General features: G+C 42.8%; 2 protein-coding genes across 7 annotated transcripts; both read right to left on the bottom strand.

Annotated features, from left to right (window-relative positions):
* Positions 1–124: 124 nt before the first annotated feature.
* LOC106609563 (inhibitor of nuclear factor kappa-B kinase-interacting protein) lies at positions 125–6,196 on the bottom strand. 2 transcript variants are annotated; one of them, XM_014208500.2, is made up of 4 exons: positions 5,639–6,196; positions 5,344–5,461; positions 3,025–3,246; positions 125–2,654 (listed from the first exon to the last, which is right to left on the bottom strand). In XM_014208500.2, exons 1-4 carry the CDS (start codon positions 5,848–5,850, stop codon positions 2,034–2,036), a joined length of 1,173 nt encoding a protein of 390 aa, XP_014063975.1. In that variant the 5' UTR covers positions 5,851–6,196; the 3' UTR covers positions 125–2,033. The 2 variants fall into 2 exon arrangements, with proteins under 2 accessions (XP_014063975.1, XP_045578161.1); XM_045722205.1 differs by lacking the exon at positions 5,639–6,196 and having other exon boundaries at positions 3,025–4,908; positions 5,344–5,467.
* A 4,769-nt stretch (positions 6,197–10,965) lies between these two features.
* Positions 10,966–24,339, bottom strand: LOC106609560 (ADP-ribosylation factor GTPase-activating protein 3). Of its 5 annotated transcripts, none has more exons than XR_006770670.1 (17): positions 23,849–24,102; positions 23,144–23,262; positions 22,898–22,970; positions 22,465–22,596; positions 22,208–22,288; positions 21,984–22,101; positions 21,831–21,887; positions 21,635–21,678; positions 21,290–21,441; positions 21,040–21,171; positions 20,071–20,208; positions 19,714–19,866; positions 19,401–19,524; positions 17,297–17,384; positions 13,750–13,874; positions 12,488–13,369; positions 10,966–12,427 (listed from the first exon to the last, which is right to left on the bottom strand). XR_006770670.1 is itself a non-coding variant. In XM_014208493.2 (16 exons), exons 1-16 carry the CDS (start codon positions 24,209–24,211, stop codon positions 13,352–13,354), a joined length of 1,623 nt encoding a protein of 540 aa, XP_014063968.2. In that variant the 5' UTR covers positions 24,212–24,339; the 3' UTR covers positions 10,966–13,351. The 5 variants fall into 5 exon arrangements, 2 of the variants coding, with proteins under 2 accessions (XP_014063968.2, XP_014063967.2); XR_006770668.1 differs by having other exon boundaries at positions 10,966–12,461; positions 12,522–13,369; XR_006770669.1 differs by having other exon boundaries at positions 10,966–12,461; positions 12,624–13,369.
* Between the last annotated feature and the right edge of the window lie 21 nt (positions 24,340–24,360).

The following is a 24,360-nucleotide window of genomic DNA, read 5'->3' as shown; positions in this document are numbered from 1 at the left end:
CTTATAACCTGATTTGAGTCCTCTCTCACACACACACACACAACCTTCCATTCAACAGGTGCCATTGCCTCAACATGTACAAGGAAACACAAACATGTATAGGGAATAGAGAGTTAACACAAACTTCAAATTGACATAATTTATGAAGCACATCCCTCACATGAAGAACAATATATCCAAGGCTTTAAAACAAACAAAAAATACGATCTCTGCATTTCCTAACACCACTACAATGGGGTTGTGACAGTTTAAAGGAATGGCTACAGTAAATACATGTGGTGTGATCTGTACATGTAATTAGCTTTAGTTAAAACGGTGGTATGGTATCCACACTCTTTACCCAAAGACCAGCTGCAATCTGCGTCTTAATGTCTGCTTGTCATTGAGCAATTCCAGGTATGTGTAGGTTCAACTTTATTTTTAGAGATGACATGCCAATGTGCATGTTAAACAAGTTGTGATTGGCCTTTGGTGATTGGCTGTGAGGTCGTCAGCTCATTGTTCAGCTCCAATACATACTTCCTCCTTCAGACGTACATTTCCTGTAAAACACCTGGAGGCTTACTCAGCGGTGTAGCCCTAGAAATGCAATCAATAGATTGGCATGCTTCCCTATCCTACATGATCGTCATGTCTGATCTACACAACATATTTCTATCAGAACATACGGTAACCCACTGAATAAGCCCAAGTTTTTTTTTCAGAGGAGTGCAAAGTCAGCAATGTTGCAGATGAAAATGTTAAACACAGAATAGAAACAACTCTCTGACATGAATCACAGCTCTATGCCACACATTTCTACCTGCATTGCTCTGCAGTCAGCCCCATTGAATAAACTCCTGGTGACAGATTGCACACCCTGGTGTAAACACAGGCAAAGCTACATTGCCTTGCGGGCTGCAGCGTTCAGAATTCTATTTTAGGTCCCTATACCTTTAAACCAGACTCATTTCGATTTGATTGATGGCAGAGAGATGTAAAAACTAGCAGGACTAGCTAGCCATGTGGAACCCCAGGGCATGTATTCAGCACTGTGAACTATTGAGAACATTGCAGGTAGAATGTATAGCGCTGACATCATCATTCCTTATTGTACAGAACAGAATCATATTGTAGCATAACATTCCTCCTGAACAGGCCCCTTAGCCTGAGAATACATACCCGTGTGCAGGTCACACAGGGGTCAAGCAGTGTTGTTACAACCCCACCACTGGCCAGACTGACAACTGATAAGGGGGAAACTGTTCAAGAGAATGCTCACATTCCAAAACTGTGGACCAGCAAGACCTCTCATTCACCATGATGGATGCCATTTTTCTCAAAAAATAACATTCCAGCCTCCTAGGACACAGGTTGGCATTTATTGGGATGACTCATGTACTGGAGGCAGCTCGGCAGGGTAGTCACTAGCTGGCGCAGCCATAAAATCTGATTTTAAACATAACCTAAACCACACTGCTAACCTTATCCCTAACCTTAAATTAAGACCAACAAGCACATTTTTGTTTTCATGAATTCTGACGCTATATAGCGAATTTTGGACGTTGCCACTGGCCCTTCTAGTGGAAATTGCTCAGCTCTGCCTTAGGATAAGATTCATCGCAATAAATTCCAACCTACTCATAGGACAGGTTCATTCAAGGATGCAATTTGTAAAGCAACATAAGTTAGTCAGCATTCTAGACAAAAGGCCCAGTTAGTCTCAACCTAACCCCTAGGACTTACCTCTCGACCCCCTAAAGATCTGCATAGGTATACAGTCAATGGAAAGTATACTGAAATGTACATTATAGGGGGAGTAACCTGTTGTGTGGTTTCCACCATATTGCTTACATTAATCAAGATCTCTGGGGGGGAATCCAGAAGTACCTGTTGTAAGGGCTAGGTGTGGTCGACCATGGGTGTACAGAGAGATCAGCAAACTCTGTTTGAGATTTACAAAAATGTGCAAGTTATTGTAAGGGAGGGATTGGTGACAAGCTGAAAGTTTGCCATTTACTCTGTAGATCTATAGCTTATAGAAAAGCACTCCTTCACAGCTCTCCTTCCAGTGTCTGAGGGAGGGCTTGACTCACGTTGACTTTCTGCAGAAGCATCTCTCCTCCCACTACCTGCATCTCAGGCTCAACTATCTGACTCAACTGCTGTGTCACAACTCCTAGGTCCTCCTCCACAGCGCTGAGGTTAGCGAAGGTCTGCCGTAGCTCTGCGATGTCCTCCTCCCTCCTGGTCAGATCCTCGGCCAGACGGCCGATCCTCAGGGTCAGCTCATCCACCTGCGGAGCCAGCGCCCCGAAGTCCCGCTTGATGGCCGCCACCTTGGGCTTGAGGTCGCCGGCGAAGGTCACCGTGCGGACCAATCGGGCGCGGCCGCTTTCCAGCTCCCTCAGGCGCTCCGAGATCTGCCGGTCATTGGCGAACAGCTCAGGTAGGCGGCGTTTGAGCTGCTCCAGGGCTTGGGCGTTGCGCTCCGTGGCGCCCTTGAGGCCCTGGATGCGGTCGATGCTGCCGGCCAGCAGGTCGCCGATACGTTTGACCATGCTGCGTTCGGCCTGGGCGGCCCTCTCCTCCAGCTCCGTTACCTTCTCCAGGAGAGACTCCACCTCCGACTGGAGCCCATCCATCCGACGCACGTCTGTCCGCACCGACGCCACCTAGGAGATGGAGGAAGAGGAGAGATGATTCATGGGCGAATCTTTACATGTACTGCCTTTCTATTCTAATGCCACGGTTCTGTTCAACAAGTTGCCTCTGGTTTTGAGAGACTTCAACCTTTACGTACTTGGAATATAAAGTTCTTGGTATTATTACATGTAACTACATAGTACTGTACTATGTAACTACTTTAAAACATACTAGTTCCAGTTTATTACAATACAGTGATTGTTTGAGGAATCTTATCTGCAGTTCCTGTGTAATTGCCTGAGTTATTACATCCTGGTTACCAAAGTAGTTAGAGCATCTAGATGGCTTAAATCATTTTTTTTTAAAGAAAGCACAGTAAAGCAGAGGCCGCTGCCAAACCTTAGTGTTGACATCCTTAGTGATGACAGAGGTCCGTCCCTCGATTTGTCCCACAGCCTCGGTCAGTGCTGCCACGCTGTCCTGGAGCAGGCCGCGTTTCTCCGTTAGGCCAGATGCCCAGTCCTTCAGCTGGCTTACATCCCGCTCCAGGGCCTCCAAGTTGGGCAGGAGACCACCAGGCTGCCTCTCTAGATGCTCCAACAGGCTCTGGACACCCTCGCACTGCGCCAGGAAACAGGTGGAAAGACAGAACAGGGTGGCCATTTTAGAAAAGAGCTTTACATAGGAAAAGACTGAGCAGCTAAATCCTGCAGTCATACACATGTAGATAGGATGCATTGAAAAACATGCAGGGAGACTGTAAGTTACACAGAAAGCTGATGTTTGGTGAAAATAAATAGAGCAAATAAATGGGTAACAACACTAAGATATTTGAGACTGCTTTTAATTTACTAGAGATGCAAGCTAGGAGAGAGAATAATTTTTATTTTTTATTTTTTTTACAATAGATTAAACCAAATTTGAGCATTTAAAAGATTCAGAGAAACACTAATAAGGCACATTTATTACAAATGCAATACTGGCATAACTGTCAAACATAAAATGTTTATAAAAAAATGTATACAAACTCAACATTTGAGTACCTGATGATATTGGAGTACAGGTCACAATTGTTCTCCTTTCAGACACCGACAAGGCAACAATATCCTTTACAGATTACAGGAGCAGTGTTTGGGTGAAGACGCTACATTCAGTTGCTGACTTTCAGCAGCCAGTGCAGACAACATTGATTGGTGCCCATATGAGATAGTAGTGTGTTTGTGAGACAAGAACTTAAAACCTATTGATGAAACGTATCGATAAACTTTAGCAATAGCAAGTTAAAATGCACAAATCACACAACGTAGCAATGGTATAACTATGTGAGGATTTAACAGCAGTTTTAAAACAAATGGAATGACAGGACCACTCCTTCCCATGGTTTAAAATTGACATCACACACTGAGGTCATCATTATGCACCGGCTGGGGTGGCTCATCCTGCTCTGGGTCCTTGACCTTTCACCCCTCCCTCTCCCCTTCCCTATCCGGCATCCCAGAATTATCCTGGTTGTCCTGTTGCTCCTCCCCCCTGCTGAGCTGTCCCAGCGTCTCCTTGACAACGGCCAACTCATTCCTCATCTTGAGGATGCTGTTGTGGGCCTGGAGGGCGTCCAGAGCCTGCTTGATGTCCAGGATCTCCGTCAGGGCTTTAAGCATGCTGTCCTCCGTCCCAAACACCTGCAGGGTGAGCTCCTCCAGCTTTCGCTCCGCCGTCCCCAGGTCCCCCCCAGCCTCAGAATGGATCGCACTGCCTCCTCCACAGCCGGGAGGTGAGCCTCGCACTGCTGGGCCCGGGGGATGTGCTCCTCTAGCTGGGCGACTAACTCGGTATCTACTCGGAGCAAGCTCCAGACTTGGTCCTCCAGTTTGTGGAGCTACTTGGTGTTCCAGTCCAGCTGGTCCTGGGCCCGCTTGGCATCCTCGTCCTCGGTGCGGCCCAGGGCGCATGTGTTCCGCCGGGCGCTGTCCTCCAGCTCCTCCAGCCTCTCGTCCAGCGCCCAGGCCCTATGCTCGGCCTCGTTCACCCGGTCCGTGGCGCCGGCGTGCGCATCACGTGACTCCATCTTCAGAGGCCAGGTCGGAGGTCACCGAGGCCCGTCTGCCACGTCTCAGTCACGTTCAAGAAGCAGGCGTGGACTGTCTGGAGATCGCGAGAGGCGGAGTTCTCGTCGTCCTGCATCGCCATGACGACAGCATGGAGCGAGGAGAGGTCACGTTTGAGGCGCGTCGCCAATGAGAAGGTGGAGAGAGCCCCCTGCAGGTCGTCCTCGGAGGCGGCGAGCTGCAGCCGCAACACAAAACAGGGAGGGCTGTTTCTGGGGGGGGGGCTCTGGGATCCTCACTATTCTCTCTCACACTCAATACAATCATACAAGTACAAATCCATGCACACATTCAGTCAAAAGATGTGTATAGCAATTCTAAGGAAGACAATGTGATTTGATCACAGAATTCAATTCAACTGGATAGGCTGTACAATCCAAGATGCAAGAATAACTGCAGCAATAAACACATGAATAACGCAGACATGTCTGCAGGGGCTAAATAATAAGGGGGAGGGGCCTACATTATGTGACAAGCAAGACAATGACAGTACCAATACACACAATAACATAAACACACATAACAAAGCATAGAAGTCTCTGCATAATGTTTTTGTGCCTTGTTCTTCACGGGAGAGAGATGGGTAGACGGCTCCAATAGAAACAAAACATACCTTCTTGGACACCTTGGTGACTTCTTCCTCCATTTCAAGGAGACTTGCAGTCTTCCCAGACAGTAGTTTGTACTTTTCTTCCACGTCGAAGAATCTTGCATTCTGCTGCAATACCACCCTGTAATGTATGGGGGAAAATAACGTCATGAATAGGCCAACTCGAATATAAAATTATTAATTTCCTCTTGTTTGGCCGAGATGAAAGTAAATAGGAATTATCCATAAGCACACGGGCCTTTATAAGTAAATATTTGGCTTATGCCCTATGCAAATGAATAGGCTTACTTTTACTTACCATGTAAGCACTATGCAAACTATCAGTGACAGTAGACAAGTTATCGTTTTCACATCCAGGGAGGTCGGCGAGGAGCTTTTACGTTCAGCCAAGCGATTTCCTTCGGTAGCTTTTGCTTCATCTTCGGAAGTGTACTTTGATGTTTCAGCCGGTTCGTCATTTTGTTTCTGAGCCGTGGTCTTCTTCCTTTGCTTCACTTCATTACTTGGCATTTTTGTAGCCTGCAACAAAGTTTAGGCTTGCAGCTTCCTTTTGCCTACTGGAAAAGGAATTGATTCAAAGTAGCAGCTGCGACTGCAAGCGACAATGGCCCACAACTCTAGAAGTTTCGCAGCAGACTAGCGCAAGAAACTCCATCCAAATTCAAGTTAAATGTATTAGTTCAAATGTGAATATAATTTAGAATATTTGGGTATTTCAGACAATCATATAAAACCTTAAAAGCATGCTACTTGCCAATGCATAGAAGCAAGTATACATATCCCGTAAAGGAATCGACCACTTAAACGCTCCTTGGAATTTGTGAAAAAGAACAAAATGCGTCAGTCAGCCACGTAGACCGCTGACGCCTGAAAACATGACAACGTGCCGCCCGTTATATGATGAGTAGGCCTAGGGCCGTTATATGATGAGTAGAACTAGGCCCGTTATATGATGAGTAGGCCTAGGCCCGTTATATGATGAGTAGAACTAGGCCCGTTATATGATGAGTAGGCCTAGGGCCGTTATATGATGAGTAGGCCTAGGCCCGTTATATGACGAGTAGAACTAGGTCCGTTATATGATGAGTAGGCCTAGGCCCGTTATATGACGAGTAGGCCGAGGCCCGTTATATGACGAGTAGGCCTAGGCCCGTTATATGATGAGTAGGCCTAGGCCCGTTATATGATGAGTAGGCCTAGGCCCGTTATATGATGAGTAGGCCGAGGCCCGTTATATGATGAGTAGGCCTAGGCCCGTTATATGATGAGTAGGCCTAGGCCCGTTATATGATGAGTAGGCCTAGGCCCGTTATATGATGAGTAGGCCTAGGCCCGTTATATGATGAGTAGGCCTAGGCCCGTTATATGATGAGTAGGCCTAGGCCCGTTATATGATGAGTAGAACTAGGCCCGTTATATGATGAGTAGGCCTAGGCCCGTTATATGATGAGTAGGCCTAGGCCCGTTATATGATGAGTAGGCCGAGGCCCGTTATATGATGAGTAGGCCTAGGCCCGTTATATGATGAGTAGGCCTAGGCCCGTTATATGATGAGTAGGCCGAGGCCCTCTGATTTCAACGTTCCCCAATAGACCGTTTGAGGAAACATGAAAAACGGTGCGATATTTCAAGTTTGTAAAAGCTAGTTGGTATTAATGAGAATAAATGAGGATGACACAGAAAAATCTCAAATAGAGTAGAGCACAGTTATGAGCGCACTTCCTTCATGCAAAGGAACAAAAAAATCTGTGGTGGAAAAAGTACTCAAATATCACACTTGAGTAAAAGTAAAGATACCTTTAATAGAAAATGACTCAAGTAAAAGTGAAAGTCACCCAGTAAAATACTACTTGAGTAAAAGTCTAAAAGTATTTGGTTTTAAATATACTTAAGTATCAAAAGTAAATGTAATTGCTAAAATATGTTAAAAGTAAAAGTATAAATAATTTCTAATTCCTTATCTCAAACCAACCAGACAGCTCAATTCTCTTGTTTTTATTTATTTATGGTTAGCCAGGGGCACACTCCAACACTTAGACATTATTTAAAAATAAATAATAGCATTTGTGTTTAGTGAGTCTGTCAGATCAGAGGCAATGGGGATGACAAGGGATGTTCTCTTGATAAGTGTGGGAATTGGACCATTTTACTGTGCTGCTAAGCATTGAAAATGTAACGAGTACTTTTTGGTGTCAGGGAAAATGTATGGAGTAAAAAGTACACCGTTTTCTTATGGAATGTAGTGAAGTAAAAGTAAAAGTTGTCAAAAATAGAAAAATAGTAAAGTACAGATATGCAAAAAAACGACTTAAGTAATACTTTAAAGTATTTTTACTTAAGTACTTTACACCACTGCAAAAAAAACCCCACAACAAGTGGGGTAGCCTAACATTTACTTTATTTGGCCTTGAGTAAATGACATTTCACCAATTTACATACAGTGCTTTCAGAAAGTATTCACACCCCTTGACTTTTTCCACATTTGGTTGTGTTACAGCCTAAATTGATGAAACTAATATTTTTGTCACTGGCCTACACACAATACACCATCATGTCAAAGTGGATTTATGTTTTTCGAAATGTTTTAAATGAATAAAAAATGAAAAGCTGAAAAGTATTGAGTCAATAAGTATTCAACCCCTTTGTTTTTGCAGAGTAAACATTTGCTTAACAAGTCACATAATAAGTTGCATTGACTCCCTATGTGTGCAATAATAGTGTTTAATATGATTTTTGAATGACTAGCTCATCTCTGTACCCCACACATACAGTTATCTGTAAGGTCCCTCAGTCGAGCACAGATTCAACCAAAGACCAGGGAGGTTTTCCAATGCCTCGCAAAGAAGGGCATCTATTGGTGGATGGGTAAATATTTTTTTTAAAGCAGACATTGAATATCCCTTTGAGCATGGTGAAGTTATTAATTACACTTTGGATGGTGTATCAATACTCCCAGCCACTACAAAGATCCAGGCATCCTTCCGAACTCAGTTGACAGAGAGGAAGGAAACTGCTTAGTGATTTCACCATTAGGCCAATGGTGACCTTAAAACAGTTACAGAGTTTAATGGGTGTGATAGGATAAAACTGAGGATGGATCAACAACATTATAGTTATTCCACAATACTAACCTAATTGACATAGTGAGATGGAAGCCTGTACAGAATAAAAATATTCTAAAACATGCATCCTGTTTGCAACAAAGCACTAATGTAATACTGCAAAAAATGTGGCAAAGTAGCTTTTTGTCCTGAATACAAAGTGTTATGTTTGTGGCAAATCCAATACAACACATTCCTGAGTACCACTCTGTCAAACATAGTGGCGGCTGCATCATGTTATGTTTATGCTTGTAATCGTTAAGGACTGCTGAGTTTTTTGGGATAAAAAATAAACGAAATGGAGCTAAGCACAGGCAAAATCCTAGAACAAAACCTGGTCGTCTGTTTTCCATCAGACACTGGGAGATGAGTTGCTTACCAAGAAGACAGTGAATGTTCCTGAGTGGCCAAGTTACAGTTGTGACTTAAATCTACTTGAAAATATATGGCAATGCCTAAAAATGGTTGCCTAGCAATGATCAAGAACCAATTTAACAGAGCTAGAAGAATTTTGAAAAGAATAATGGGCAAAAGTTGCACAATCCAGGTGTGCAAAGATCCAGGTGTGGAAAGCTCTTAGAGACGTACCCAGAAAGGCTCAGAGCTGTTATTGCTGCTAAAGGTGATTCTAACATGTATTGAGGGGTTGAATACTTATTTAACGAAGATTCCCGAGTGGCACAGCGGTCTAAGGCACTGCATCTCAGTGCAAGAGGCGCCACTACAGTCCCTGGTTCGAATCCAGGCTGTATCACATCCAGCCGTGATTGGGAGTCCCATAGGGCTGTGCACAATAGGCCCAGTGTCGTCTAGGTTTGGCCAGAGTAGGCGGTCATTGTAAATAAGAATTTGCTCTTAACTGACTTTCCTAGTTAACAAATGTTTGATTTTGTCTTGACAGAAAAAGTCAAGGGGTGCGAATACTTTCTGAAGGCACTGTAGTTTTAAAGTGCCCAATATCAAGAATTGATTATCAATAGCGTTTCTATATTTTCCTGAATGGTGCAACAAAGGCATAGTCTACCCTTATGCAAGGTAATGTGGGAATTTTACACATAGTTAAGGGCCATGCAGGGGCGTTCTTAATGATTTGGAGGCCCCAGGCAGAGACCAGTCTGAGGTCCCCTCCCATGTCTATTTAACACAATCATGCTGAAAGAAGAGCTGTTCGGAGCTGGCTCAATATTGACCAAGACCAATCTTTTTTTTTTTATTGTATGGTCTTTTTAAACGTTCTAGTCAACATTTAACATTTTCAGAAAATGTTGCAGTTTTAAAGCTTATTTACTGCAATTCTACACATTTTCCAATAGGACGGAGAGAACTATTTGCATTTTTAAAGCTAATTTCCTGCAATTCTACACATTTTGCTACGGGATGGAGAGAAAATGTTGCAGTTTTAAAGCTAATTTCCTGCAATTCTACACATTTTGCCATGACTTATGCCATGCTCATACGACATCTGGTAAGAGTGACGAACAAAATCAATGGGAGCACCCTGGTGGTAGGGCCCCTGGGCACGTGATCTGTGTGCTCGGTTGGAAATTCGGCCATGATTAGGGAATTAGGTTTAGATAGCTGGCTAGACTAAGTTACCTAGAAATCCATATTTTTTTTTGCTGACATTGAGTGACTCTCAGGCTGTATTTAGGCAGGCAGCCCAATTCAATCTTTTTCCACTAATTGGTCTTTTGACCAAATCACATCAGATCTATTCACATCAGATCTTTTTCAGATGATCTGATTGTCTTTTGACCAAAGTAGTGTAAAAAAAGATCAGAATTGGGCTGGCTGTGTAAATCCACACAGTGATTGACATAACTGATGATGCACTGCCACATTTTGAAATTGCACCATGTGTATTCTATTCTAACTCATAACAGTAAGTTGAGACCCGACTTAGTTACTAAACTCTATTTTTTTTTTGGTGGGGGGCTCCCTAACGGATGCAAGGCCCTAAGCAGTCGCTTATTGGTAGAGCCGGGCCTATAGTAGAACAGAAAAAAAAAATGCAACCATGTTTATACATTCATAAGGCTAAGAAAATGTCAAATTACTTGCATCAAAAGTGAGTGAAATGCATCATCAGAAAGGTATTGGAAAGTTCGGTAAAACATCAGGGAAGATAAATCAGGAAATAATTGTGTGTAGAATAAAATATCTGCATTGTTTTCAATTGTATTTTTCACTATCCCTTCTAACGTGTCCGGCACCACTTGTGAGCGAAACAGAAAACAGGTACGCGTTCCTGAGAGTCTTGGCTTTCAGGCACGGGTTATAATAATAGCTTATAACCCCAACTATTCAAAAGCTAGAGCCAAATTCGCAGGATAAAAACAGAAAACACTCAATTTGTCACTACCGCTAAATTGTGCGCATCAGAGGTTTCTCATGCGCAGAAAGGCAAGATAAGAGAAATGTATTATTAAACAGAATGACAAGTTTACAAGGCCCCTGATGATGTGAGGCCCCAGGCAACTGCCTGAGTTGCCTAATGGTAAGTCTGCCACTGGGGACATGCAAGTGCAGTATATTTTTTATTCTAAAGCAAAGTTTCTTATACACAGCAGCTAACAATGATACACACTTGATTACACAAATTTAATGAATCTCTAAAGAGCTCATGTCCATAGATGTATTTGTTGGTAAACAATGACATTCGGAATCTGATGCAAAGCTTCAGGTGCTGTTCTATAGATGTACATTCAAGCAACACATTTTTTGTACTTGTAGGTTCGAATAAAAATACACAAAAAGTAACTAGATCTTCCCATAATTTACATTTTTAGGTCATGTATCCTAATTCTTTGGATTACAGTAGAAAGAGATTGAACAAAAGCCCTGGTTGGTCACTGAATTACACACTATACAAAATCCAGATTCAAATGGGTAACGTTACATCTTAAATATATTTCTCTTCAGTGTTAAATCTCAACTCAAGAGTTTGAATTAGTAAGGATCAAAACATGGTGCATAAGATGGTCAGGAAGTTAGGTAGGTGATACTAGGTAGCCAGAAATACCTCTAGCAATATCCAGTTAAAGACTTCTAGCCAATCCCCTCAAAATAACAAAACCACACTATGCATAAACTCCCAAAATATAACCCGCATATACCCAGTGTGAAAATATATTCTAAAAACCCTAAATATTCTCTGCAAGGTACACAGTTCACAGAGGTAATATACAATGAATCTGCTCAGCAAAGGGTTAGAGGTTACCCTTCACTAAACACATAGTACAACTGTTGTTGAAATGAGTCAGGCCGTAGGATGGGCAGCCAATCGGTCCTTGATCAGAGGGCCACGTCCCATTTCTTTTGCACAAGTTCCTTTCCTTGTCTCTTTTCCTTCATAGCCACAGAAGGGTAAAATAATTGGATGGGTGTCCTGTGTTCCTCTCACAGAGTAATGCGATCACAGAAAATAGAATAGGTTATTTGCCTGCATTTAGACAGGCAGCCCAATTCTGTTTTGTTTTTACACAGATCTTTTCACATGATCGATCAAAAGACCTATTAGTGAGAAGGAAAAAAAGATCTGAATTGTGCTGCCTGTCTAAAACGCAGTCTTTGAGAGTACTGCGACAGAACATTAAGATACTACTCCCTCCATTCATCTGAACTGAAAGCCAATAGTAATATGGAGATCACGCTACACTGTACAGGACCATATCCTACCGGTGTATCTATACACAAAGAAATCACTGAGTATTTGGTTCTTCAGTCAAGTGACATAAGTGAGTGACAGACATAAGTACACTTCCAAGACTAAGAGCACTTTCAAACCAATGCAAACAATGCTTCAAAAGCACAGCAGACACTTTTTTTCAGAGAGCAGTGTACAGGTGGATAGAAGGGAATGAAATGGCAGATTTACACTGTCCCACAGATGGGTACATTTTGTAGCACGTATTCCTGACTTGAGGTCTGTCAACCAATGTAAAACAATGTTTCTCCCACCTCAAATGTTCTCCATTTCACCATACCTCCAAACATCAAATGTTCTCCACTTCACCATACCTCCAAACATCAAATGTTCACCATACCTCCAAACATCAAATGTTCTCCACTTCACCATACCTCCAAACATCAAATGTTCTCCACTTCACCATACCTCCAAACATCAAATGTTCTCCACTTCACCATACCTCCAAACATCAAATGTTCTCCACTTCACCATACCTCCAAACATCAAATGTTCTCCACTTCTCCATACCTCCAAACACACATTCAGTGAACCGGCACGCGCACAACGTGTCGCAGGCATTTTGGTTTGAAGGCACCCTAAAATTTAAGACATGTATCCTACATAGCAACATCTCCCTGCATTTGGCAGGTAATTAAAACAATGGCCATCAGATTAACTCAATTATTTACATACTGCATGTAGAAAAATACATGTTATCACGCTACCAGATGATGTCTTCATTGCAAATAGTTACATAAAAACCAAGGTGTCCAAGATGACATGATTCAATAACAATTGCACAGGGGAAAAGGAACCCAAAACCTAAGTCACCCTCAATTAGAACCATAATGGATGACAACAAAAATCTATTTTGAATACCACTGCTATAAACATCAAAATCAAAGGCCTGGACAGATTAAATAATAAGCTGCGGAAATAAGTGTTCTTCATACATCTACCTCATAGAGGATGTTGTTTCGACATAACTCCAATGTAGATAATACGTCCTTTATTCAAATAGCTGCTATATACACACACATAGCTACAGCCTATGTTCTGGCCTACACAATGTCGCTAATTCAGTCTCTCCGCCCATCTCTCTCCCTCTCCTGCACGGCTGAACTTGTCCATCGCGCGTAAGGATGTTTACCGACTCCAATACTCAGGGGACCCAACAGGTTGTGTGTGTGTGTGTGTCATAACACAGGTACACACACTGGACTCACGCACTGTAGTGGTCCTGAAACAAAGAAGATACACAACACGTAAGAACCTACTGCTTACACCGTACCAGTTGTCTGAGTGTTGACGCTGCATAATTAGGTAACCTTTAAATAAAGTTGCCCTTATACACAATGTACTTTGGTAACTAGTATGTTGTATCTAGCATGCCTTTGACAAAATAGTCACTGATATCGTTGTTACTGTGCACTTACATAGTAATTAAATCAAGAAACTGGATTTCCAATTGGAATAATGATATAAAAAAGGGCAAGTTCTTATTGTGTTGAAATTTCCTTACGGCGTACAGTCACCATGACACATTCACTTCAGTATGTGGCCCATGTGGGAGTCAATCTGCTGCTAGCACCAACCAACAGGGCCATCTGAACCACAAACCTGAAGGGACGTGACTACTCCGCTGGCCATGACGGACAGCCTCCCGGCCGCAGAGCGGACCCCCAGCTTCAGCTGGGACATGTCTGGTGCACTGGGCAGCATGTTGGTCAGACGATATGAGCTGGCTGCATGGGGACAGGAGAGAGAGACAGTAACATCAGTGGTGGTGGAAGTTGCTTTATAATGATCATTCTTCTGATGTTTAAATTGTGGAGGTGTACACATTAATAAAGCCTCTCAGACTAGGAGTGCTGATCTAGGATCAGATCCCCCATCTAATTCAATATGATCTGAAAGGCAAAACTGATCCTACTCAGAGGCTTTGTGAATATGGGCCCTGGTGTTCACTTGATTTAGTGATATGAAATGGTTAAATTGTATACTTCAAAGTGTGATATACAGTGCACTCGAAGTATTCAGACACCTTGACTTTTTCCACATTTTGTAACGTTACAGCCTTATTCTAAAATGTATTTTTTTTTATTTATTTATTTTAAAATCAGTCTACAGGTTTGTAAGAAATGTTTGCAAATGTATTAAAATGGGAAGGTCTTCTTTCCTTTGAAAGCTTATTTTGTTTTCTGTAAACAGAGATGGTGTGCTTCACCAAAAAGCTCTAATTTGGTATCATCTGTCCACAGGACATTCTCCCAGAAGGATTTTGGCATGTTCAGGTCTTTCTATCAGCAGTGGGGTCCTCCTGGGTCTCCTACCATATAACCCCCTTTCATTGAGTTAGAGAAGGATGGTGCGAGTTGAAACTGTCGTACCTTGTGTCTGAAGGTCAGCTTGAATCTGTGTGGCAGTTGACAGAGGTTCATCTCCACCATTTGAACAATCCTTCGCTGCAATCTTCCATAAAGTTATCTTGCGGCTACGTCCAGTGAGATTGGCTACAGTGGCATGGGCCTTACTTCTTGATAACATTACATACGGTGGAAACAGGAACATCAAGGTCTCTGGAGATGGACTTGTAGCCTTGAGATTGTCCATGCTTGGCTATCTTGTGTCTGACCTCATAACTCCCTGGTTATTTTTGTCCACACTCATTGCGGTACACACAGGGACACAAAACAGGAGAACGAGTTATTTTCTCTATTCAAACTGGTTGAATACATGCTTTTTATACTGCAAGCATCTTCAACTCACCACAGGTGAGTTCAATTCCAAAGTAAATGAGAATCACCTGCTTGAAATCTAATTATTTCTAACTACTTCTAGAAGGTGCCAATAATATTGTCAGGGCCATTTTAGGATTTCTTCGTGGAATTAGCTAAGATTGTGTATTGTTCAACAGCACACCCGAAGACATACATACACACTACCGTTCAAAAGTTTGGGGTCACTTAGAAATTCCCTTGTTTTTGAAAGAAAAGCACATTTTTTTGTCCATTAAAATATAAAATTGATCAGAAATACAGTGTAGACATTGTTAATGTTGTAAATGACTATTGTAGCTGGAAATGGCTGATTTCTTTATGAAATATCTACATAGCCGCAGAGGCCCATTATCAGACACCATCACGCCTGTGTTCCAATGGCACGCTGTGTTAGCTAATCCAAGTTTAGCATTTTAAAAAGGCTAATTGATCATTAGAAAAGCCTTTTGCAATTATGGCAGCATAGCTGAAAATGGTTGTCCTGATTAAAGAAGCAATAAAACTGGCCTTCTTTAGACTAGTTGAGTATCTGGAGCATCAGCATTTGTGGGTTCGATTACAGGCTCAAAATGGTCAGAAACAAAGGACTTTCTTCTGAAACTCGTCAGTCTATTCTGGTTCTGAGAAATGAAGGCTATTCCATGCGAGAAATTGCCAAGAAACGGAAGATCTCATACAACGCTGTGTACTTCTCCCTTCACAGAAGAGCACAAACTGTCTAACTAGAATAGAAAGAGTGGGAGGTCCAAGTACACAACTGAGCAAGAGGCCAAGTACATTAGAGTGTCTAGTTTGAGAAACAGATGCCTCACAAGTCATCAACTGGCAGCTTCATTAAATAGTACCCGAAAAAAACCCGTCTCAATGTCAACAGTGAAGAGGCGACTCCGGGATGCTGGCCTTCTAGGCAGAGTTGCAAAGAAAATGCCATCTCAGACTGGCCAATAAAAATATAAGATTAAGATGGGCAAAAGAACACAGACACTGGAGGAGAGAGGAACTCTGCCTAGAAGGCCAACATCCCGGAGTCGCCTCTTCACCGTTGATGTTGAGACTGGTGTTTTGCGGGTACTACCTTATGAAGCTGCCAGTTGAGGACTTGGTTTTTGCTCTGACATGCACTGTCAACTGTGGGACCTTACACACACACACACAGGTAAGGTCCTACAGTTGACAGTGCATGTCAGAGCAAAAACCAAGTCATGAGGTCAAAGGAATTGTCCATAAAGCTCCAAGACAGGATTGTGTTGAGGCACAGATCTGGGAAAGGGTACCCAAGCATTTCTGCAGCATTGAAGGTCCCTAAAAACACAGTGGCCTCCATCATTCTTAAAAATGGAAGAATTTTAGAAACACCAAGACTCTTCCGATGTTCACTCTAACAGAGATACAGAGTTCCTCTGTGGAGATGGGAGAACCTTCCAGAAGGACAACCATCTCTGTAGCACTACACCAATCAGGCCTTTATGGTAGAGTGGCCAGACAGAAGCCACTCCTCATTAAAAAAGGTACATGACAGCCCGCTTGGAGTTTGACAAAAGTCACCTAAAGGACTCTCAGACTATGAGAAAAAAGATTCTATGGTCTGATGAAAACAAGACTGAACTCTTTGGCCTGAATGCCAATTGTCACGTCTGGAGGAAACCTTGCACCATCCCTACGGTGAAGCATGGTGGTGGCAGCATCATGCTGTGGGGATGTTTTCAGCGGCAGGGACTGGGAGACTAGTCAGGATGAGGCAAAGATGAACGGCGCAAAGTAGAGAGATCCTTGATGAAAACCTGCTCCAGAGTGCTCAGGACCTCAGACTGGGGGTGAAGGTTCACCTTCCAACAGGACAACAACCCTAAGCACAAAGCCAAGACAACACAGGAGTGGCTTTGGGACAAGTCTCTGAACGTCCTTGACTGGCCCATCCAGAGCCCGGACTTGAACCCAATCTAACATCTCTGGAGAGACTTGAAAATAGCTGTGCAGCGACGCTCCTCGTCCAACCTGACAGAGCTTGAGAGGATCTGCAGAGAAGAATGAGAGAAACTCCCCAAATACAGGTGTGCCAAGCTTGTAGTGTCATACCCAAGAAGACTTGAGGCTGTAATTGCTGCCAAAGGTGCTTCAACAAAGTACTGAATAAAGGGTCTGAATACTTATGTAAATGTGATATTTCCATTTTTAGATAATACAATTAACAAAAATGTCTAAAAACCTGTTTTTGCCTTGTCATTATGGGGTATTGGGCGTAGATTGATGAGGGGGAAAAAAAACTATTGAATCCATTTTAGAATAAAGCTATAACGTAAAAAAAAAAAAATGGTAAAAGACAAGGGGTCTGAATACTTTCCCGAATGCACTGTATGAATGGTTAAGTACACACTTGGCTTCCCTACCTGCCTGTTTCTTTGGGTCATCAAACAGGTCAGCTGAGCTGATGGAGTTGCTTCCAGAGAACCTCTCCAGGCGAGTCTTCGCCTCATACTGCATGGAAACAACCACATTAATACTTTATACTTCAGATGACATACTTGATACTAAACAATGAACATACTACACACCCCCTGACTGTAGGGGTATTACTGTAACAGGGATTTTTAGGTAGATAAAAAGGAGGACAGCAGTTGTAGATAATAATCAATCAAAAAGCAATGTTGCAACAGGGAGACAGACATGTTCTCTGCTTCTGTTCTGGCCCTACAGCCTTCTCTGACAAAGACATGAATTCCACAGCACCAAATTAACTGAAAACACCAGCCTGAGAGGCTTGTAGGATGTCACAGCATAGTGGAAAAATTTAACCAGAACAGTCAACACTGGGAGACATTTGATACTGGCATTCAATTAAATCAAAAAGGTAGGAACAACATATAGACTCAAATAAAAGGAAATCAAATCAATTTTTTGTATATTCACTACCGGTCAAAAGATTTAGAAAACCTAGTCATTCAATGGTTTCAATTGTAGAATAATAGTGAAGACACCGAAACTATGAAATCACACATATGGAATCATGTAGTAACCAAAAAAAATGTGTTATACAAATCAAAAGATAATTTAGATTTTAGATTCTTCAAAGTAGCCACCCTTTGCCTTGATGACAGCTTTACACACGATGGGCATTCTCTCAACCAGCTTCACCTGGAATGCTTTTCCAACAGTCCGGAAGGAGTTCCCACATATGCCGAGCACTTGTTGGCTGCTTTTCCTTCACTCTGCGGTCCAACTCATCCCAAACCATCTCAATTTGGTTGAGGTTGGGTGATTGTGGAGGCCAGGTCATCTGATGCAGCACTCCATCAGTCTCCTTCTTGGTCAAATAGCCCTTGCACAGCCTGGAGGTGTGTTGGGTCATTGTCCTGTTGAAAACCAAATGATAGTCCCACTAAGCCCAAACCAGATGGGATGGCGTATCGCTGCTGAATGCTGTGGTAGCCATGCTGGTTAAGTGTACCTTGAATTCTAAATAAAATCACAGACCGTGTCACCAGCAAAGCACCCCCACACCATGACACCTCCTCCTCCATGCTTCACGGTGGGAACCACACACGCGGAGATCATTCGTTGACCTACTTTGCGTCTCACAAAGACACGGCGGTTGGAACCAAAAATCTCAAATTTGGGACTCATCAGACCAAAAGGACAGATGTCCACTGGTCTAATGTCCATTGCTCGTGTTTCTTGGCCCAAGCAAGTCTCCTCTTATTGGTGTCCTTTAGTAGTGGTTTCTTTGCAGCAATTCCAACCATGAAGGCCTGATTCACGCAGTCTCCTCTGAAAAGTTGACTTTGAGATGTGTGTTACTTGAACTCTGAACCATTTATTTGGGCTACAATCGGAGGCTGTTAACTCTTATAAACCTGTCCTCTGCAGCAGAGGTAACTGGGTATTCCTTTCCTATGGCGGTCCTCATGAGAGCCAGTTTCATAACGCTTGATGGTTTTTGCGACTGCACTTGAAGAAACGTTCAAAGTTCTTTAAAATGTTCCACATTGACTGGCCTTCATGTCTTAAGGTAATGGACTGTCGTTTCTCTTTGCTTATTTGAGCTGTTCTTGTCATAATATGTACTTGGTCTTTTACCAAATAGGGCCATCTTCTGTATACCACCCCTACCTTGTCACAACACAACTGATTGGCTCAAACGCATTAAGGAAAGAAATTCCACAAATTACATTTTAACAAGGCACACCTGTTAATCTAAACGCATTCCAGGTAACTACCTCATGAAGCTGGTTGAGAGAATGCCAAGCATGTGCAAAGCTGTTATCAAGGCAAAGAGTGACTACCTTGAAGAACCTCAAATACAAATTATCTAGATTTTTTTTAACACTTTTTGATTACTACATGATTACATATGTGTTATTTCATAGTGTTGATCTCTTCACTATTATTCTACAATGTAGAAAATTTTAAAAATAAAGAAAACCCTGGAATGAGTAGATGTGTCCAAACTTTTGATTGGTACTGTATGTGTGTGTCCCGTGACAGTGTGCCTACCTCAGAGTCATCCTGCTTGCCAAAGTACATGTCAGAGGAGATGGCCTTGACGTCCCCAAACTTCTTGCGGGCGTCGCCTGAGTCTGAGACAGGGACTGGGTCTGCTTTCCGCCGGGCTGCGGTCCTGTGTGTGAGAGAGAGAGGGGGAGGGTGCATTCAGTGACAACTGCAGTGAGAAACTTAAAATAGAATTAAAAATATATATATTTAAAAAAAAAAAGGGGCTCAGGGGACTTATACGGCCAAAATAAAATGTTACTTTTTCGCATGCATCTCTATGTTCATCCCTGGAAATCAAACAGTCATATAGTACCTGTCATCCTGTGAGGAACTCTTGGTGTTCAGGTAGAAGTCTGGCTCTGGCTTCCTGCTCTCTTTCCTCCAGCCAGACTCCCCCGTCTCGCTCCAATTGGAGAAGAACTTGTCAGAGGATTCTGTCGGGTCATCAAACTTTGTCATCGACATCCTGATGGGTTTCATATGGAAAAGAGAACTCAATTTAATGGATTTCGTTCCCAGATCTTTTTGTGATGTCTTTCCAACTCCCATTACAAGACAACACAAAGAGATCTGAGACCAGTCCTGCCATGTCAGTGATTACTTCCAAGAAGGAATGACAGAAGGAATGATCCATTGCTAAAGTATTGGAACGTTTCTGGAGTGTGGTGACCTGGATGTAAAGGAGCCTTCGTCAGTCTCCTCTTCCTCCTTCTCTGTGTACCTCCGGCTCTTAGTGGGCTGCTTGGACCCCACTGGGCTCTCCTGCTGGATAGTGTGCATGTCTGACAGCACAGAGTGAGACACTCCACTAGAGGGAGATAGAGAGGGGGGAGAGACAATGGAGTCAAATAATCAAAGTATTTGTTACCACAATATCTCCAATGGTTACATGTTTCAGTCCCAACGATAATATAATTATTTTAGATCAGGGTCTCCCAAACTAGGGGTCATGACCAATGTGTGTGTGTGTGTGTGTGTGTGTGTGTGTGTGTGTGTGTGTGGGGGGGGGGTCACCTGACTTAAAATCGTGTCGCAAGAGAAAATTTTAACTTGGTTCGTAGAACCAGGGTTACATCAGTACCGTTTAAACTACAAAATATTATGACCCCATCACTGAAAGATAACTCTCAGGAACACATACTGTTTCCCTTTACTAGCCGTTAGAACCGAGTGGACAAGACCAGACACTAAATCAGACTGGGAGAAAAAGAACAATCAATTGTTATTTTCTACAAAGAAGACCATACAACATTATTGCCTGACGAGCTTCTGAACTTCCCAATACCTTTCTGATGCATTTCAGTCACTTCAAACCATAGTCGTCAGACAGTATTTTGAAATGGTGTCAGTCTGACAGATTTCTAATACTGCCATAACCCAAATTAAAAAAAAGTCAACATTGGCCGTCGATTACATACATTTTTTACATGGTGGGGTCGCCAAAATGTTTTAATATCAAAATGGGATCGCACGGGCAAAAAGTTAGCAAATCCCTGTTTTAGAAGATGAGTGACTTATCCCCTGCAATGTAAAGCACCCCTTTAAACTATTCTACATAGGACATCTGTAAAAAGTGTGTTAAGAAATAAACAATTATTTTTATCACCACCACCACCACCATCAATTCAATCCCCCCCACCTTCTGCTGCCAAAGCCCATGCCCAGTCTCTCAGCCTGCTCCTTCTTCTTCTCCCCCATCCCCTTCATCTTCTCTGTATTACTCCTCTGCTGCGCCTCCAGATCCTTATAGGCCAGTCGCATGGAGGCACCACTAGAGGGAGGAAGAGAGAGAAAAATGGATAAGCAGAGTGAAGATCAGAGAATAATAGATAATGTGGATGAGAGAGCGAGAGGCCAATAAAGCCCATTTAAATTGGAGAGAGACTCACATGGATTCCTCTGCTGGTTGGGGGCTGTTCTTGGTGGTGGGTGCTGTATCTCCCTCATTGAGTTTGTCTACCGCCTGTGCTTTCTTCTCCAGGTCACAGAAACTCTGTTTGCTCACCTTCTTACCCCCAAGACCACCTTTCTTAGCGCCCAACTGAGACAAAACACAGACATGAACACGTGTCTACTAATCTACAAGATCCATGAGCGATGTACACAGTCCATTCACACTAAATCCCCCACCCACACACAACCATCACCAAATTCACTCTGATTCATAAGCACAACACACATAGGTACAGGGGAGGAACATTACCTCCTTAAATCCACTACCATAGAGTACATACTGTTTTCTTGGCCCCAGCTGGTTTCTTCTTGAGAAGAGAGGACTCTAAGGGAGAAGGAACAGTGGGCATTAGAATACAGGTGATAGAAACTGCTAAGAGCTACTGTTCCAGGCTCAGATATTTCATGTACTCCTAATGCTTAAGGTTCTAGTCGAGTATCTTTAGTCTCTAGGGCATAATCTCTTGGTCCTCTTACCCAAGGCTTCTTTAGGAGACATACTTAGCACGTCAACACTGGGACCCTCTGTATTACCTGAAGACAGAAAGAGTTGAGGGCATAGACGACATGGACAAACAGATGCAAGCGTATGTGTGTTTCTGAAGTGTAAATATTGAAGTAGAGGTGTACCGTTTTTGTCTCTCTCGGTTTCTTTTGTAGAGTGTTCCTCTACTGGGGTGGGGCTTAGATTCATCTGGGCGGAGCTTGTTATATTAAGCTGGGCGGAGCTACGATCATCAGGGGATGCCTGACAAAATACGCAAGGTAAGGACAAGACCATGTAAACAACATGCACACATCCATAATCTTCTACAATTTCAAACAAATAAGTACTAACAGTCACACACACACACCTGCGCGTGCATACTGAAGAAATCCTCCTCCTTATTGACGGGAGATGTTGGAGAGAGTGGGGCCTGGCTGTCCAGCCACAACTGCAGGGAAACAAAACAGAGGATTCATTGGCATCTATAGGGCCTAAGTATACAATCATTTAAATCAGCAATGTTGATGCGACATGATTGTGTTGTTAAAGACAGTATAACAAGTAACCAATGTTGACTAAATCCATTTTTGCCCAGTGGAATGTCTGGATGGATGTGTGTGGCACCTCAGTGCCGAAGCGCCTTGTGGCCTGCGTGGCCGAGGTCTTGATCTTCTCGCGGTAGAGCACAGCGGCTCGGCTGTTGTACTTGGTGTTGGCAGCATTGGACGTGCAGCCTTGCTGGGCAAAGAAGGCATTCTGAGAAACAAGGGGGAAAACAATGGTTTGAATTACACATTGACTCTGTAATACAAAAGGTATTGTTAATAGTTATCAGAATATTGCTTTATAATATTGCATACATCATACAGGTATTATACAGGGTCCTATTGTGACATCATGACAACATACGAGTACCCTATACATTCTAGAAATAATGCCCACTCATGCAGTCAGAAACATAACTGCTAGTACCACCCTCTCAGTGCTTAACAACAACACAGCAGGTTGGGACGTGGCTGCCCACCAGTCAGTGCCCACCGTGGATGGCTTTACTCACCGCGCTGGCATTGCCGCCCACCTGCATGCATCGCAGCTGGTACCAGGACCAGTTAGAGTCTAGCTCAGTAGACCTGAAACAAACAATACACAGTTCTAATTCTGAACACTCCATTGGGCCATAATGTGTCAAACTGTGTGAAGCCAATGGTCCTATCCAGAAACAATCCCTTGCCCCTACCCACTAGTGTATATCTGAAAGAACAGGATGGGCAACAAATTAGTTTTTTCATTCATTGTTCCTTACCTGATGAATGACAGGTGCACTCCTAATGACCTGTGTGTTCCTGAGCAGTCTATACAGAGAAACACTCCATAGGTGATACTGGCCCAACTAGGATTCTTAGCCGAACAGTCAAAGCACGCCTGTAATAGTAAAGAAGTTCACCATCTTTGGAAAACATGCGACTTGAATACAGACAAGGTGTTCGCTGTCCCTTTATGCAGTGATAAGTCTATGGGGACATTGATAAGCAAGTTAATATGAGCGCATGCCAAAAAGATAACACTAACAAATAATGAAGCAACCCAGTAGCGTGGAGGTCTGAAGTACAAAATATTGACACTGTATATTCTTTTTTTATATTCCTATTATTTTCTAGTATAAACTTTTATTTTATTGCCTCTACTTGTCCACACATTGAGAACGCCGACATTTACCAAAAGTATTTCTAAACTAGCTAGTTACAAATGTTGCAATATAGTGGAAACAATGTTTCCAAAACAGCTTTTCGATCCTTGCGGTTGCAACATTGTCGCGTTCAACGTAGCCAGGCCTAAACAGCAGACGGAAACAGCTGGAATCGACAGTTTATGAGCAAGAGGTATTGTTTATGTCTGTGTGACGTCTCATCTTTGTGGTGTCCATGAGTCAACATTTACCAGACATCTATACATTTACAATAAACACACGGTAACGAAGTGGACTGTCCAACCAGTTTCTTAAAAGTACCATCTTTAATCCAACTGTCATCATGCCACATGACAGCTGGCTCGAACGTGACTGTCCAGGATGTCTTTTCGTTCCATTTAAACTGCGCAGGCTAATTCTTTCTTCAACACTGCAAAAACATATTTTGTCAGGATGTGCAATGAGCATACGTGGTTCAAAGCTTTTCCATGTGCGTTTGTTACGACGCATCTACCAATGCCCAGCAAAACAGTGCGACGTGTCATTTTTCCCCCATCTGAAGGTAGCTAACATTAGCTACTTCCTCGTTAAAGGCCAAAGCTTAGCAACTCTCACCTTATTCGTAGAAAGGGATCGTAGTCGTTTGAAAATGGCAGCAATATCTTGCTTGCTGGGCTCTGACATCTTTCCACCTGTTGTTAATTTCACCTGATAGGTAAAGCGCAGCGTTGAGCAAATTTGTTTCCCTGTAAATCAAAAGTATTTCCGTGCTCGTCATGGGTAACGGCACACGTCAGAACGATAACATGTTTTGCCTGTGTTCTGATTGGTCA

This window comes from Salmo salar, chromosome ssa07 (assembly GCF_905237065.1).
Source record: "Salmo salar chromosome ssa07, Ssal_v3.1, whole genome shotgun sequence".
NCBI lineage: Eukaryota > Metazoa > Chordata > Actinopteri > Salmoniformes > Salmonidae > Salmo > Salmo salar.
This window is presented reverse-complemented; position numbering and strand designations above follow the sequence as displayed.

Bases quoted from the DNA above. Each gene is read 5' to 3' on its own strand.
- LOC106609563 (XM_014208500.2), bottom strand. From the start codon at position 5,850: ATGCCAAGTAATGAAGTGAAGCAAAGGAAGAAGACCACGGCTCAGAAA. The intron at 3,247-5,343 runs GTATGTTTTGTT...TTCCTGGCGCAG, and splicing joins TCACCAAGGTGTCCAAGAAG to TGCGAGGGTGTCCAGAGCCT. The intron at 2,655-3,024 runs GTTTGGCAGCGG...TCCATCTCCTAG, and splicing joins CTAAGGATGTCAACACTAAG to GTGGCGTCGGTGCGGACAGA.
- LOC106609560 (XM_014208492.2), bottom strand. From the start codon at position 24,037: ATGCGTCGTAACAAACGCACATGGAAAAGCTTTGAACCACGTATGCTC. The intron at 23,263-23,848 runs GTACTTTTAAGA...TTACTATTACAG, and splicing joins TGACAGTTGGATTAAAGATG to GCGTGCTTTGACTGTTCGGC. The intron at 19,867-20,070 runs GTCACCACACTC...GAAACCCATCAG, and splicing joins GAAGGCTCCTTTACATCCAG to GATGTCGATGACAAAGTTTG.